The sequence below is a fragment of the Oryctolagus cuniculus genome, chromosome 7 (genome assembly GCF_964237555.1).
Source record: "Oryctolagus cuniculus chromosome 7, mOryCun1.1, whole genome shotgun sequence".
Taxonomy (NCBI): Eukaryota; Metazoa; Chordata; class Mammalia; order Lagomorpha; family Leporidae; genus Oryctolagus; species Oryctolagus cuniculus.
In genome coordinates this window covers 152,639,151-152,652,785 of record NC_091438.1, presented here as the reverse complement: position 1 = coordinate 152,652,785, position 13,635 = coordinate 152,639,151, and the positions used below count along the sequence as shown (strand labels likewise).

General features: G+C 64.5%; 1 protein-coding gene across 7 annotated transcripts in view; it reads left to right on the top strand.

The window, feature by feature from the left end:
• Positions 1-13,373, top strand: part of ARHGEF10L (Rho guanine nucleotide exchange factor 10 like) — a 148,074-nt gene extending 134,701 nt beyond the window's left edge. For all 7 annotated transcript variants that reach the window (XM_070077039.1, XM_070077038.1, XM_070077040.1 and 4 more), the window contains 3 exons: positions 5,281-5,455; positions 11,248-11,370; positions 12,396-13,373. In XM_070077039.1, the coding sequence (XP_069933140.1) occupies positions 5,281-5,455; positions 11,248-11,370; positions 12,396-12,916 (819 nt within the window). In that variant the 3' untranslated portion in view covers positions 12,917-13,373. The remainder of the gene's footprint in view (positions 1-5,280; positions 5,456-11,247; positions 11,371-12,395) is intronic.
• Positions 13,374-13,635: the final 262 nt, after the last annotated feature.

Here is a 13,635-nt window from a genome sequence, read left to right as displayed (position 1 = left end):
GTGGGGCAAGAGCCCTGTCCCGCCCTCAGGCTGCTGGGCCCGAGACCCCCGCAGGACAGCACGTGAGCCCGGGTCACACGGCTGAGGCTCCGCCCGCTCTGCCCCTGCTCAGCCGGGCCACCTCGCTCCTCAAGTCCCCCTTCCCGGCCTGTGCCCGCCTTTCCCAGAGGCTCTGTGCCGGTGAGGTGCCCGGCGGGGCGTGGGAAAGCCTGGCACACAGCAGGTGCCCGGGAGGAACTCCCGGAGCCCTGCGAGCACACCCGCGCCTGGCCCAACACTGCTGCCGGCTCCTTGGGCTCCTCTCAGCTCTAGTGTCTGTGTGTGCTTGCCCTGGGAATTTACAGAAGCCATGCACACCCGGGGGCACATAAATATTGTACGAGTGGAGGCTGGGCTGTGTCAGCACTGTTTGGAGCAGGCTCGCTCACCTGAAGCCTGGTGCGGAGCCTCCAGCAGGGTGGGTGCCCGGGCTGGGGGCAGGACGGGGCCCCCAGCTCCCAGCACTCAGCAGCCCGGCTGCAGCCAGCTCACCTGGAGACCTCAGTCCTCCCAGCCCCCACCCCCACCCCGTGGCAGGGGAGCAGGAGACAGGGTCACTTGGCAGAGAGGCGCTGGAGCCGAGTCGCACCCGGGCGCTTCCCTGCGCCGCCAACCTTTTAAAAATTCCAGTAACTGCCCTTTACCCCACGGCTACTTATCCTGAAAAATTCCAAACTGCAGGAAAGTTGAAAGGAAAACACCAGGAACACACACATGCCTCACCGGGCTGCCAGCTGCTAACCGTCCTCTAGTCGCCGCCCCCTTACACAGGCCCCTCCCCACGCACTGGCCTTGGCCATGACCCCCTGGCACCTGCCTGGATGCGCATTTTCCCCGACCCTCCCCAAAGTGTCTTCCGTGGCTCTTCCCCAGCCACACTCAGGATCCGGGCTCTGCGTGGCCCTTCCGGCTGGAAGAATCTCCGTGTCCCCTCCCCAGGAGGAGGCTGCGTCTGGCCGGCTGCCCCGCCCCCTTGTCGAGGTGGGGCCCGCCCGGGCTCCCTGGTGCAGCTGCTGGTTCTGGTGTCTGGGAGCACCTGGGGGTTAGCACCGCGCCCGCAGCTGCCCGCCGTCCCCGTCACCCGTTCCTCCCACCCGTGCCAGTGCTCACTTGACTTCCCACCCTCCCACCCCCACTCTCACCCCCACCCCCTTTACTATCAGCACAAATCCCTAGAGTCCTTTAAAAACCCAGTGTGCTATCATCCAGGGATAGCATGATTTTTTAAAATAAAATTTTAATTTATTTGAAAGGCAGAGAGAGAGAGCGAGAGAGCGAGCTTCCATCTGCGGGTTCACTCCACAAATGCCCGCAGTAGCAGGGGCAGGGCCAGGCTGGAGCTCCGTCCAGGTGCCCCTCATGGGTGGCAGGGGCCCAGTCCGGAGGTTGGCCTGGGATTGCAGACACCATGGTGAGGGTGCAGCCGACCCCGGCAGGGGGTGCTGAGCCCCTCTGGGTAAGCTGACACCAGGCACTTGGAAACCAAAGCAGCCGTGTGTTTTGCCAGCCCAGCTCCCTGGACCCTGGGCGCTGAGAGGCCAGCCTGCTCCTCTGGCTCCTCCCACTTCCTGCCCTTCGGGCCCAGGAGGCCAGACCTGGCTCCCAGCTTCCAGCTCCTAGCGTGAGGAGGGGACCCCAGTGGAAACTGACGCTTGAGGGCTGGGGCTGGGGTGGGGGCCCCATTCGTCGAGGCCTTCCCCTGCCCGCGCTGCCCCTGCGGGCTTGGCAGGTCTGCACAAGCTGTGGACACGGTGCCTTGAGCCCGGGTTCAGGCTGGTTGCCCCTGCAGAAATGAGCCTGGATTTCCACTGCCGACTTCCCTGTTAATTAGCTGCCGGGCTGCAGACTCGGGCCGGCTCCCCACGGTCCCCAGCCTCCCCGCCAGTGCACCTGGCGTTTTCAGAGGCAGGACGTGCGGTGACCGCCCTGGGGGAGGTGGCCACGTGGGCGCCCCCTGTGGGTGTGCACGTGTGCCTGCCTTCCCGTGCGAGGATGTGCACGCTGTGTTTGGGACAACTCTGCGGAAAAGCATATGGGGGTCTCCTGCTGCCCTGCCACCCTGTCCATTTGTCCATCTGCTCGTGGCCCCTGGCATTGCAGGAGTCCTCTCTGGCCTCCACGTTGTCGGGATGATCCAGGCCAGGGCCTCGCCAGGGTCCCCCCAACCCCCCTTTTTAAAGTTTTTTTTAGATTATTTATTTACTTATTTACTTATTTGAAAGATAGAATCAGAGAGAGCGAGAGAGCGAGAGAGAGAGAGAGGTCTTCCATCCACTGGTTTACTCCCCAGATGGCCACAGTGGCCAGAGCTGCTCTGATCCAAAGCCAGGAACCAGGAGTTTCTTCTGGGTCTCCCATGCGGGTGCAGGGGCCCAAGCACTTGGGCCATCTTCTGCTTTCCCAGGCCATAGCAGAGAGCTGGATCAGAAGAGGAGTGGCCAGGACATGCATATGGGATACCGGAGCCGCAGGTGGAGGCATAGCCCACTGTGCCCTGCGCCAGCCCAGATGGGACTTTTGCAAAAGCAGATCTGGCCATATCTGGGAGGAGCTCGACCCTACTTGAGCACACAGATCAAAGCTGAATTCTTCACCCTGGACTGCAGGGTGGGCGGCCTCTGCCCCCTCTCCCGGCTCCTAGTCACCACTGTGCTGCCCACACGGAACCTGTCTCTCATCCCTGCCTTGGGGCCTTTGCACTTGCTGTGCCCGCCGCCTGGAGTGTTCTCGCCACCCTCTTCCCGATCGTCCCAGCGCTGTCCCTTCCCTCTCCTGGAGAGACGCTCCCTGACCCCCAGCCTCACCGCTCTCACCATTTCCGGCGTGTGGCAGTTACCACCGACAGCAGACACCTTTGCTTTCCTGTCTTGTGCTCCACAGGAGCAGGCCCCGCGGTCCTCTGTCCACTGCCGTATGCCCACGTCACGTGGACCCTCGCCAGGCACACGGCGGGGACTCGAGGTTGTCTGCTGAACAAGTGAGATCCTGCTGTCCCCGGGTTGTGTCGGTCGGGTTTTTGTTGCCCTGATGGAGCAGCCGAGGCAGCCCGAGTGACAGAGCAGAGGCTGATTGGGGTCCACGGTTCCCGGAGCCTCATATGGCGGTGGTGGTCTCCTGGCAGAGTCCCGAGGCGGCACAGAGCGGCGCGTGGCGGGAGACCGTGTGTGTGTGTTTGTGCCTCTGGGGTCTCTCCCTGCTTCCTTGTTAGGCTCTGCCCCCATGACCTCATCCCATCCCATCACTCTCCGGAGGTCCCGTCTCTAACTGAGGTTTCCACTGTCTTAGCCTCATTAACCTATGACCCCGGGCGCTGAGCTCCTGGGTGAGCTCGGAGACAGATCCCTTCAGACCTCGCACCTGGGGCTGGCGTCTGGCTGCTGCCCGTGTTGCCAGCTCCCAGGCCAGAGCGCCCATTCAAGTCCCGGCTGCTCCATGTCCGACCCAGCTCCCTGCTAATGTGCCTGGGAAGGCAGTGGAGGAGGCCCCAGGCCTTGGGCCCTGCACCCACGTGGGAGGCCCAGTCTGGCCCAGCCCTGGCCATTGTGGCCATCTGGGGAGTGAACCAGTGGATGAAAGACCTCTCTCCCTTCCTCTCTCTCTACCTTTCTCTCTCTCTCCCTTTCTCTCCATCTGGGACACTTTACCTTTCAATGAAATAAACCTTAAAACAAGCAAACAAAACCTCACCGTAGCACAGGTCTCTATGACCTCGTGACAACCTCCACTTACAGTGGGGAAACTGAGGCCCAGCCTGTGAAGCTGCCGAGTACATTTTAGAGGAGGAGTGTCTGTCATGTCTTCCTGAAGTCTTGGGCTTTTGCCTGAAACACGTTCTTTATAGAAAAAAGCAGAAAGCCCAGAGCCCTGGGCAGGACCAAGGCCAGGTCCCGTCCCCGCACAGTCCTCGGCCCGTGGGGCTCGCCTCCCCTGCCCAGCGTCTTTCCCGTATCGGATGTGGTTTTGGGGGTGGTGGGCGGGTGTTGCACCTGCTGCTCCGGCACTCACTCGCGTCTCCTGTGTTCACCCAGCGGCGTCTGCAGCCGTGACCTTGAGGGGTGTGGGATACTGCGCAGTTCCCTGCCTGTCCCCACGGTCAGGCACTGGGGCCACCTGTAGTGCACAGAGCTGGAGTTTGTCTGAGTCACAGCCGGGTGTCAGATGGAGTTCGCGGGCTCCTCCCACCCTTCTTTGGCCCACGCTGGGGACCCTCAGAGGACCTGAGTCTGAGTCTGGGGTAAATGGCCGAGAAGAGCCATGGAGTGTGGTGGGTGTTTATGGAGCAGGGTGGGTGTCCACAGAGCCGGGTGGGTGTTCACAGAGCAGGGTGGGTGTCCACAGAGTGAGGTGATTGTCCGTGGAGCAGGGTGGGTGTCCGTGGAGTGGGGTCGGTGTCCACGGAGCAGGGTGGGTGTCTGTGGAGCAGGATGGGTGTCCGCGGAGCAGGGTAGGTGTCCATGGGCTGGACAGCAGCTGATGCTATTGGGAAGAATGTGGCTGGGTCGTGGGTATTCGGGGAGACTTCGTGGACCTGGAGCCCTCAGCTGTTGGGGGCAGCAGTGGGTGATGCGTGCTGTGGACAGGTCACCTCGAGGGCAGGGGCGTGGCTCCGTGCCTCCCGAGTGTGGGTCAGGCCCAGGCTTTGGCCGACCTGGAGGGTGGAGAGCAAGAACAGTGCAGGTGGGGGCAGAACCTGGGAAGCCTGACCCCACACACCTGTCCCTGTAAGGGAAAAACACGACATGGAGTGGCTTGTCCCCAAAGGCCTTTCCCCGTCTCTGTCCCTGGCCCCGGCCCGCGCCCTGGAAGGGCCCCGTCTTTCGCCCGCCCGGCACCTCCTTGTGCCTCTGATTCATCGACTCCGCTGCTTCCTGCCGCGCCACGGTTGCCGTCTGTGGGCTCCCTGCCATGGAAAGGGACGCTTTGGCCCCGCCCCTGCCCCCCTCCTCTGGGGTCTTGCCTGTCTTCTTTGCTACTTTCTGGCGGGTCCTCCCTCCGGTCCACTTCCCTGCGGTGGGCGCCTGCACCTGGTCCTGCTGCCCGCGGTGAGCATGGGGGCTGAGCGTGTCCTTCCGGGCTCCTCGCTCAGCACCGCCCCGGGCCTGCCCAGTCCCCGGCTCTGGTTCGGGCAGAGGCCGGGTTAGTGCGCGTTGCGGGATCTTGGCGTGAGCGTGGCTGGTGCCGGGGAGTGGGGGCTGCGCTGGAGGCCCCGGCCCAGCCCCGACGGCCCTGTCTGTGCCGCAGCAAAGCTTTGAGGCGCACCAGGACGAGGCGGTGAGCGTGACGCACATGGTGAGAGCGGGCAGCGGCGTCTGGATGGCCTTCTCCTCCGGCTCCTCCATCCGCCTCTTCCACACCGAGACACTGGAGCACCTGCAGGAAATCAACATCGCCACCAGGACCACCTTCCTGCTGCCAGGTGAGGGGGCGCTGCCTGCCCTGCGGCCTGGCAGCCGGGCCCTCGGGAAGTGGGCTGTGCGCCAGGGGACTCCCCAGGTCGGGAGCTGCCAGAAAAACAGAGACCAAGCCAGGTCCGGTGGCTCCACCAAAACCCAGCTGCGCCTCTGATGCCCTGCAGAGGGCAGTGCAGGGCAGGTGGGGACGCCGGGAGGGGCCCTTCCTTTGGCTTTTCCAACAGGGGCGCCGTCCCACCGGGGTGCCGGTCGCTGGTTTGGAGGCAGAGGGGTTTAATGGCACCACCTGTGGCCGCTGCTTCCCCCCACCCCGGTTCCCGCGGGCCATGTGGGGGACAATGGTGAAGGGTTCAGACAGGAGTCCCTGCCCTCTGCCCCCCACTCACCGTCTGCTGCCCGGATCTCAGGGGCTGTGTCGGGGGTGGGGATCCAGGGCAGACACCTGCCTCTGGTCAGTTCTCACCTCCGGAGCTGGCTGCTACCGGCTCCCCTCACTCCCCTGCTGCAGCCGGCGTCCGGCAATAGACTGGCCCCCGGCCGGTGTGGAGGACACAGCCGCTGGGTCCAGGCCCAGCACTCCCGGCAGGGCTGGGTCAGCCGCCAGGGCCTGGGAAGCCGCCTGTGTGGTGGGCGTGGCCTGGAGCTATTTGCCCGCTGCGGGGAGCCGGCCAAGGGCCCCCGCGGAGCTGGACCGAGCTTTGCTGGCCTAGGGCAGGCACGGGGCCCACGTCCTCCCCCAGGGCCTGGTCCCTGCCTCTCACAAGGGCACCCAGAAACACCCAGGCTCCCGAGTCCTCCTGGCTGGTCTGACTGTCCTGGTGTGCGTGCCTCTGGTGGTTCCCAACAGTCAGGCCCAAGCCAGTGGGTGTCACCCAGGTGACAGCGAGGGGCCACGTGTTCCACGCACAGGTCTCATTCACCGTAGCCCTGTGAGGAGGGGGCTGTCGCCGTGTCGCCCGGCAGGTCAGCCCCAGGTAGGCCCCGAGTCCCACCGAGCGTGGATCCACCTCCTGCCGCCCTGGGTGCCACGTGCTGCAGAGTGTCCCTGAGTCCCGCCGGCCCCGTGTGGTCTCTGGGGGGTCCCTTCGCTGGAGCCCTGGTCCCGCTGTGAGATGGAGCATGCAGGTGCTGGGTGGGAGCCAGCCCTTCCCTGCCCTCCCTGGGGCCTGTGCCGGGGGTCTTCCCTCCTCCTCTTTCTTTCTTGGGCCCCTTAGGTTTTTGTATTTCACAATCTTGAGGCGTTTTACAAGTTCCATCCATTTCCACTACAATCAAAATTTCCCTGTCTCACAAAAATATTTCCACCTTTATGCTGACAGCTAAATTATCTCAAGATAATGGAACAACGGGCAAATGGGTAATCTCGTGGGCCTTTTGAAGTCTGCAGTCTCATCTCGGGAGGGCAGAGGAGAGGAAGGGCTGAGCGTCTGCAGTGACGGGGCCAGATCTGCGGGCGGCTCGGCCCCGGCGCCGCCCCCTCGCTGTGGCTTTCCCGTTCTCTGCGGCTGCTCTCGGGTCAGGGAGCACCATGGTCGCGGTGATGGCGGCAGTTATCTCAGAGCCAGGTAAACTGAGGCCGGGAGGCCATGGAGCGGCCTCTGAGGCCGGTCAGGCCGGACGTGGGCTCTGATCAGCCTGTGCTGCTGCCCTGTCCCGCGCCTCTTTTCCCCGTCTGTCCACTCAGCAGCCAGGGACGCTGTCCGAGCGTGAGCACGCCTGAGTTGGGGCTCTCGCTGCAATCCTGGCCAGGCTGCCATCCAGTGCCTGGCAGGGCAGGCGCGGCCACCTGCCTGGGCCAGGCTTCTCACCCTGTCCCCGCCTCCATCTTCACCACGCCCCTGGCCACGCCCCCTCACACCAGCTCTGCCGGCTGGGCGGCGCCCAGGGGGGCTCCTTGCCACCTCCGCGGGCCCTGCAGGTCTGAGGAAACAGCAGGTTCCTGGGTGTGGCCCTTCCTGCAGGCCCCTTGCCTCCCCCGTGCCGTGCCTGGCCCCTCACTCCGGGGAGGGGCGCCCCGAGCCCCGAGCCCCGAGCCGAGCCGGAGCTGAGGGGGAGGCCGGCTTCAGACCCCGCTGCTCGTCCTACCCTCGCGGGATCTCAGCAAAGCAGGATTCTTACATCCTTTATTAGAGATATTTTTAAAAGGCGTCTAAGCATTTCCCCCCAACGCCGCAAAATGAAATAATTGTATAATTAGTAATAAATTTGTTCCTCTGCTAAGCGTGGGGGTTTTTTTAGGGCGCGTTAAAAATTTATCACGCTGCCTTCCCCCGACCCCTCTCCTCCACTGGAGTCCCCAGCTGGTATTAATGTATTTTTTAACCTAAACTCCCTCCTCCTTTTAACTAGACAGGTCATTAATAAAATGTTCTCCGAGAGCTGAGCTTTTTCAAGTTGTATATCTCCAGATAGACGGCCGCGCCGAGTCGCGCGCTGCTACACTAAGTCTCTGTGATAAAATATTTATCCACCATTAGATTTTTCTTCTCCGGTCGGTGTGTGAAGTGCCTCACTCTTCCCGGAGGCGGCGGGGCGGGAGGAAGGCCCCTGCACCGAGCCTGAGCCTCCGTGGATCCCTGGCTCGCCTCCCTGCGTGGGTCGGGTTCCTGGGGCTGCGGAGACCCAGGGCCGTGGGGAGGCGGTCGCCTGCCGGTCTCCAGGCCCCAGGGGCGGTGCGGGGGTGGGGAGGCGGCCACTGCTTCTCAGGCGTTGCTGTCTCCGTGGGCTTGCGGCCTGGCGCAGCTGTCGTCTAGGTCCTCGTGGTCCTCGTAGACCTCGCCCCCACGGCCTCCGGCTCCGGGCCGTGTGCAGGTGTTAGGATGTGCGTGCTCTCGTGCGCCTGCGTGGGTGCTGCAAGGAGCGCGTGGGCAATGTGCGTTAGGAGAAGCCGGGCGTGGGCTTCAGGAACAGTTTGCACCAAGTTGTCTTTTCATTCTGTTTCCCGTGAAGTACCCCCCGCAGAGAATGCTGATAATCACAAAACCGAGTAAGGCAGACTTGTGATACTCACCGATTGACGAGGGGACGTGGCTTGTCCAAGTTCACACAGCCAGTAAGGGATGGCAGCAGCCGGTTCCCGTTCATTCCCTTGTGTCCATGCACACATCCGTCCACTCATCCAGCCAGCCATCCACCATGCAACCATCCACCCATCTGTCCACTCATCCATCCATTCACCGACCTGTCCACCCATCCATCTGCCCTGCATCCGTCCATCCACCAACCTGTCCACCTGTGCATCCGTCCACTCACCCAACCATCCATCTGTCCACTCACCCATCCGTCCATCCTCCCTTCCCTCCCTCCTTTCATTCACCTGTCCACTCACCCATCTATCCGACCACTCACTCATCCACCCACCCATCCGCCCATGTACCCACCTGTCCACCCGTCCATCCATCCATCCACCTATGCAACGGTCCACTTAACCATCCGTCCACTCACCCATCCATCTACCCAACCCCCCTCCCCTCCCTCCTTCTGTGCATCCGACTGCTCACCCACCCATCCATCCGTGCACTCTCCCATCCACACCCTCACACCCGTCCATCCGTGCACTTGCCCATCCACCCCCCCCCGTCCATCCGTGCACTTGCCCATCCACCCCCCCACCCGTCCATCCGTGCACTCGCCCATCCACCCCCCCCCGTCCATCCGTGCACTCGCCCATCCACCCCCCCCCGTCCATCCGTGCACTCGCCCATCCACCCCCCCCCCGTCCATCCGTGCACTCGCCCATCCACCCCCCCCCGTCCATCCGTGCACTCGCCCATCCACACCCCGCCCCGTCCACCCGTGCACTCGCCCATCCACAACCCCCCGGCCATCCGTGCACTCGCCCATCCACACCCCCCCCCGTCCACCCGTGCACTCGCCCCCCCCCCCCCCGTCCACCCGTGCGCTCCCCGTCGTGGCTGGGAGCTGGGGACTGGATCCCGACGCACAGGTGAGCTGTCGCCTGCATAAAGTTTGCATCTGGGAAGGGGACAGCGCGTACGGCGCAGTTAGGTGAGCACAGACCTTGACCTGCGCCAAGGAGAGAAGCCAGGTGGTGAGGGTGGCGGCTCGCGGCCTGGACCTCACTCGCCGGCCAGCTCGGTGGAGGCCGGGGGGCCCACTCTGGCCCCGGGGCTGCTGTGGCGTTGATGCCGGGGCGGCCACTCAGGCCCCGCTCCACCGACCCCACCCCCGTTGGTGCAGCAGCCCCTGCCAAGTCCTAAGCCCTCCCAGGCTTTCTTCCGGGATGGGTTGCGCGGCGCACGGAATGCAGCCCGTGCCCGTGACTTTCTGAGTTTGTGGCGTCGGTCCCGCTGCCTGTGGCTGTCCGATCTGCCTCTCAAGCCACACGTCCAGTCGGGAGCTCTGACCACAGCTCTCGAACCTGCACCCTCTCCATGTCTGTCGAGGCCAGCACTGGTGCCCAGCGGCTGCCCAAGCAGCAGAGGAGCCTTGGCACCGTCCTGGGTCCCTCAGCAGGTCTGTCGCTCTGCGTCATCCTTCATCCTGTCGGCTCCCATCGTCCACTGCCACCGCCCAGTCTCTGCCGCCATCTGTGCCCAGCAGCTTAGGGAGCCTCTCCCGCCCCAGCGCGCCCTAGAACGCTCCACTACCCTGGGGCGGCCTCCCTGTCCTGCCCTCACCCTGACCGTCCGTCTTCCCCCGCCCTCCCGTCCTCGTGAGCCTGCTGGCTTCTGTCCCCCGACTGGCTGTGCCTGCCACAGGGCCTTTGCACGTGCTGGCTCTGGGGCCTCCCCACCTTCCTGGGGAGCAGCGTGAGGCATGGGAACCCTAACACCCACGCCCCGCCCCTTCGTCCTCTGCCTACGATCTGTGTTCCAGTTTGGTCTTTGTTGCCCGTTTGCCTTCTCCAGGCCCGAGTCATCTCGTTCGATAGCCATTACTGCTGTGAAGTAGTGAGCGATTCAGCCCCTTAGACTCCGCGGCCGCACTTGTGGGACTCGGCAGCCACGGGCAGGTCGTGGCTACTGAACTGGGGGCAGCGTGGCTGTGAACGCTGCCATCATCACAGGAAGTTCTAGAAGGTTCTAGAGTGTCTGCTCCTCTGGAGCCAGGTTCACAGCAGATGCCCGGGGCGTTGCTGGGAGCCGCGTGATGGGGGAGGGGCTTGCAGTCAGGCAGCCCTAAGCCACAGACCGTGGCTCCCCCACCTCTACGACCTTAATACTCCTCTGCAGAATGGGAGGAGCCTGGCGTCCTGCGCCCGTCCCCGCCGTGGCCAGGCGCGTGTCGGGTCAGAGCAGGTGAACGAGGCTTTGGAAACGGAGGCCCCGGACGGCAGCCTCAGTGTGACCCAGGGGCTTTCCAGCGCGCAGCCTGTGCCCTGCGTGGGCTCTGCGTGGTCAGCACTGAGGCTGATGCAAGCCCAGGGTGGAGGATCCGCGCCCTGCGCCTCGCGTCGTGGATATCGCGGCTTCAATCTGAATTTCCTTTGCGGGGAGAAGGGCCCCTCTCGGAGCACAGAAGGATCTGGGCCAGGAGGAGGGAGGCCGGGAAAGGCGGGAGCCAGGGGAGCTGCCACGGCTGACCGTCACGGGCCAGGCGGCCGTGCCCTGCGGTGTCACCTCACTGCATCCTCTCCCACCTCACACAAGGGGAAACTGAGGCTAAGTGGGGGAGCACGCAGTTGGGGGGTCCTGGGCCAGATCCCAGCCAGGCCAGCCCCCAAGTCCCAGCTCCTGACCTCAGCACCGCCCGGCGCCCAGCCCGGCCCCTGCCACGCCGCCCACTGCGGCCCCCCCCAGGAGGGCGCTGCTCACACGGGCCTCTCTCCCTGCAGGCCAGAAGCACCTGTGCGTCACCAGCCTCCTGATCTGCCAGGGTCTGCTCTGGGTGGGCACCGACCAGGGCGTCCTCGTCCTGCTGCCCGTGCCGCGGCTGGAGGGCATCCCCAAGATCACAGGTGAGGTCCTGCAGGTGCAGGGCTGGGCCGGGGGGCTTGTGCCTGGGTGGTCAGGGTCCCTTCTGCTTTGGGGTGGGGTGGGAGGGTCCCGGGGTCCCGTCTCCATCTTCTTCCCGTCTTAGTGACGCCCCGGCACGGTGGCACAGTGGAGTGAAATCGTCCCAGCCCCACAGTCTCCTGCCCCGAGCCTCATTTTCCTCATCTGGCCAATGGGTGATCCGACCCTGGCGCAGATGCCTGACCGGCGGCAGAGGCTCGGCTGCCACCTTCTGCTTCCCCCGCCCAGTTTCAAAATGTCCAGGCCCCAGGGATAGGAACCACTGAGGGCTCCTGGGACGGAGCTGGGCCCCTCTGGGTTCCTGGGCAAATGGGGTGCCTGGGTGAGAGGGGTTCTGCTCCGCCTGCCCCACAGGGACCAGGGGGCAGGGCCAGGCTCAGGAGGTCCCTGGGCATCTGGAGCCTTGGCTCCTGTCCACTTCCACCTGACGGCGACCACAGAGGGCCTCCTGCGGCTGCCGCCAGAGAGCGGGGTGCATCGGCCGCGGCCAGACCGTGGGCCCCAGTGCTCTTCCGAGTCCCCAGGGACCTGCTTGCACAGTTTATCACATAGGGCGTTTTGCTTCTCCGGGGGGCCTGTGTGGAGGGCCCAGGGACACAGGGACGGATAGGGCAGAGCCCTTGCCTCCAACAGCTGCGGGTCCCGTGGGGCAGGTGCTCCATGGAAGACGGGGCAGGATGGGGGTGAGCAGCTCCGGCGTGGGGGGAGGAGGGGAGAGCTGGAGCTGCCTTGAGGAGGAGTTAGAGGCTCAGAGAAGGACTTTCCGGGGCAGAGGCCACAGCTGCGGCAAAGGCATCTCCCGCGGAGGGGCCGTGATGGGCGGTGAGGCCGCGCCTGCTCCCGCTCAGGGCCTTCCGCTGGGGCAGTGAACACCCCCCCACCATCCGCCCCGGGAGTTCTGCCGGGGAGCCCTGGGGGCCGTCCCTTAAGGCCCCGCGCCCCCCTCTCCGTCGTCCGTTTCCTGCAGGGAAAGGCATGGTCTCGCTCAACGGTCACTGCGGGCCCGTGGCCTTCCTGGCTGTGGCTACCAGCATCCTGGCCCCCGACATCCTGCGGAGCGACCAGGAGGAGGCGGAGGAGGACAAGGCCGACGGGCCCGCCCAGGAGCCGGCGCCCGCGCCCGACAGCCACGTGGGCCGCGAGCTGAGCCGCAAGAAGGGCATCCTGCTGCAGTACCGCCTGCGCTCCACGGCGCACCTGCCGGGCCCGCTGCTGTCCGTGCGGGAGCCGGCGCCCGCCGACGGCGCCGCCCCGGAGCACGGCGAGGAGGACGGCTCCATCTACGAGATGGCCGACGACCCCGACGTCTGGGTGCGCAGCCGGCCCTGCGCCCGCGACGCCCACCGCAAGGAGATCTGCTCCGTGGCCATCATCTCCGGCGGCCAGGGCTACCGCAACTTCGGCAGCGCGCCGGGCGGCGGGCGGCCGGCCCCGTGCGGGGACACGGACAGCACCCTCCTCATCTGGCAGGTGCCCTTGACGCTATAGCCGCTCTGCCCGGGGGGCACAGGGAGCGCCTGGGGAGTTGCCCTCCGGGGACACCTGGAGTCTCCAGTGACTTGACTGTGAGCGCGTCGGGAAGCCTCTCCCCTACTTGTTCTTTAAAGCAGGTTTTCCCCACAGCGTGTTGTGGGGAGGAGTTTCAGCGTCTGGGGAGAGGGAGGACGGATCTGGAGGGAATGGCCTTCTTTTTAAAAAGCAAAAAACACAAAACCTCACCACTGCCTGGCAGGCCCAGCGCCGCGAGTCCGGGCCCCGGGGGCCCCAGGCAGCCACGCGCCCCTCCTGGAAGGGTGCGTGTGTGTGAGTGCGTGAGCGTGTGGGCTGGTGTGTGAATACATATAAATACGTACATACGGTGTATATTACATGTGTGTAAATACTGTCTGTACATATCGGAGCTCTGGGAGGTGCTGGAATAAAGGCGCGTCAGTGCCTGGGTCAAGGCTGTTTTCGTCTTTTTTTTTTTTTTTTTTAAGATCTACTTATTTATTTGAAAGGCAGAACAACAGAGAGGGAGGGGAGGGAGGGAGATCTTCCTCCTGCTGGTTCACTCCCCAAATGGCCACGATGGCCACGGTGATCCAGGCCGAAGCCTGGAGCTCCACGCGGGTCTCCCACGTGGGAGCGGGGGCCACTTCCTCTCCTTTCCCTGGCGCAGGGAGCTGCATCGGAAGTGGAGCAGCTGGGACTCGAACCGGCACCCA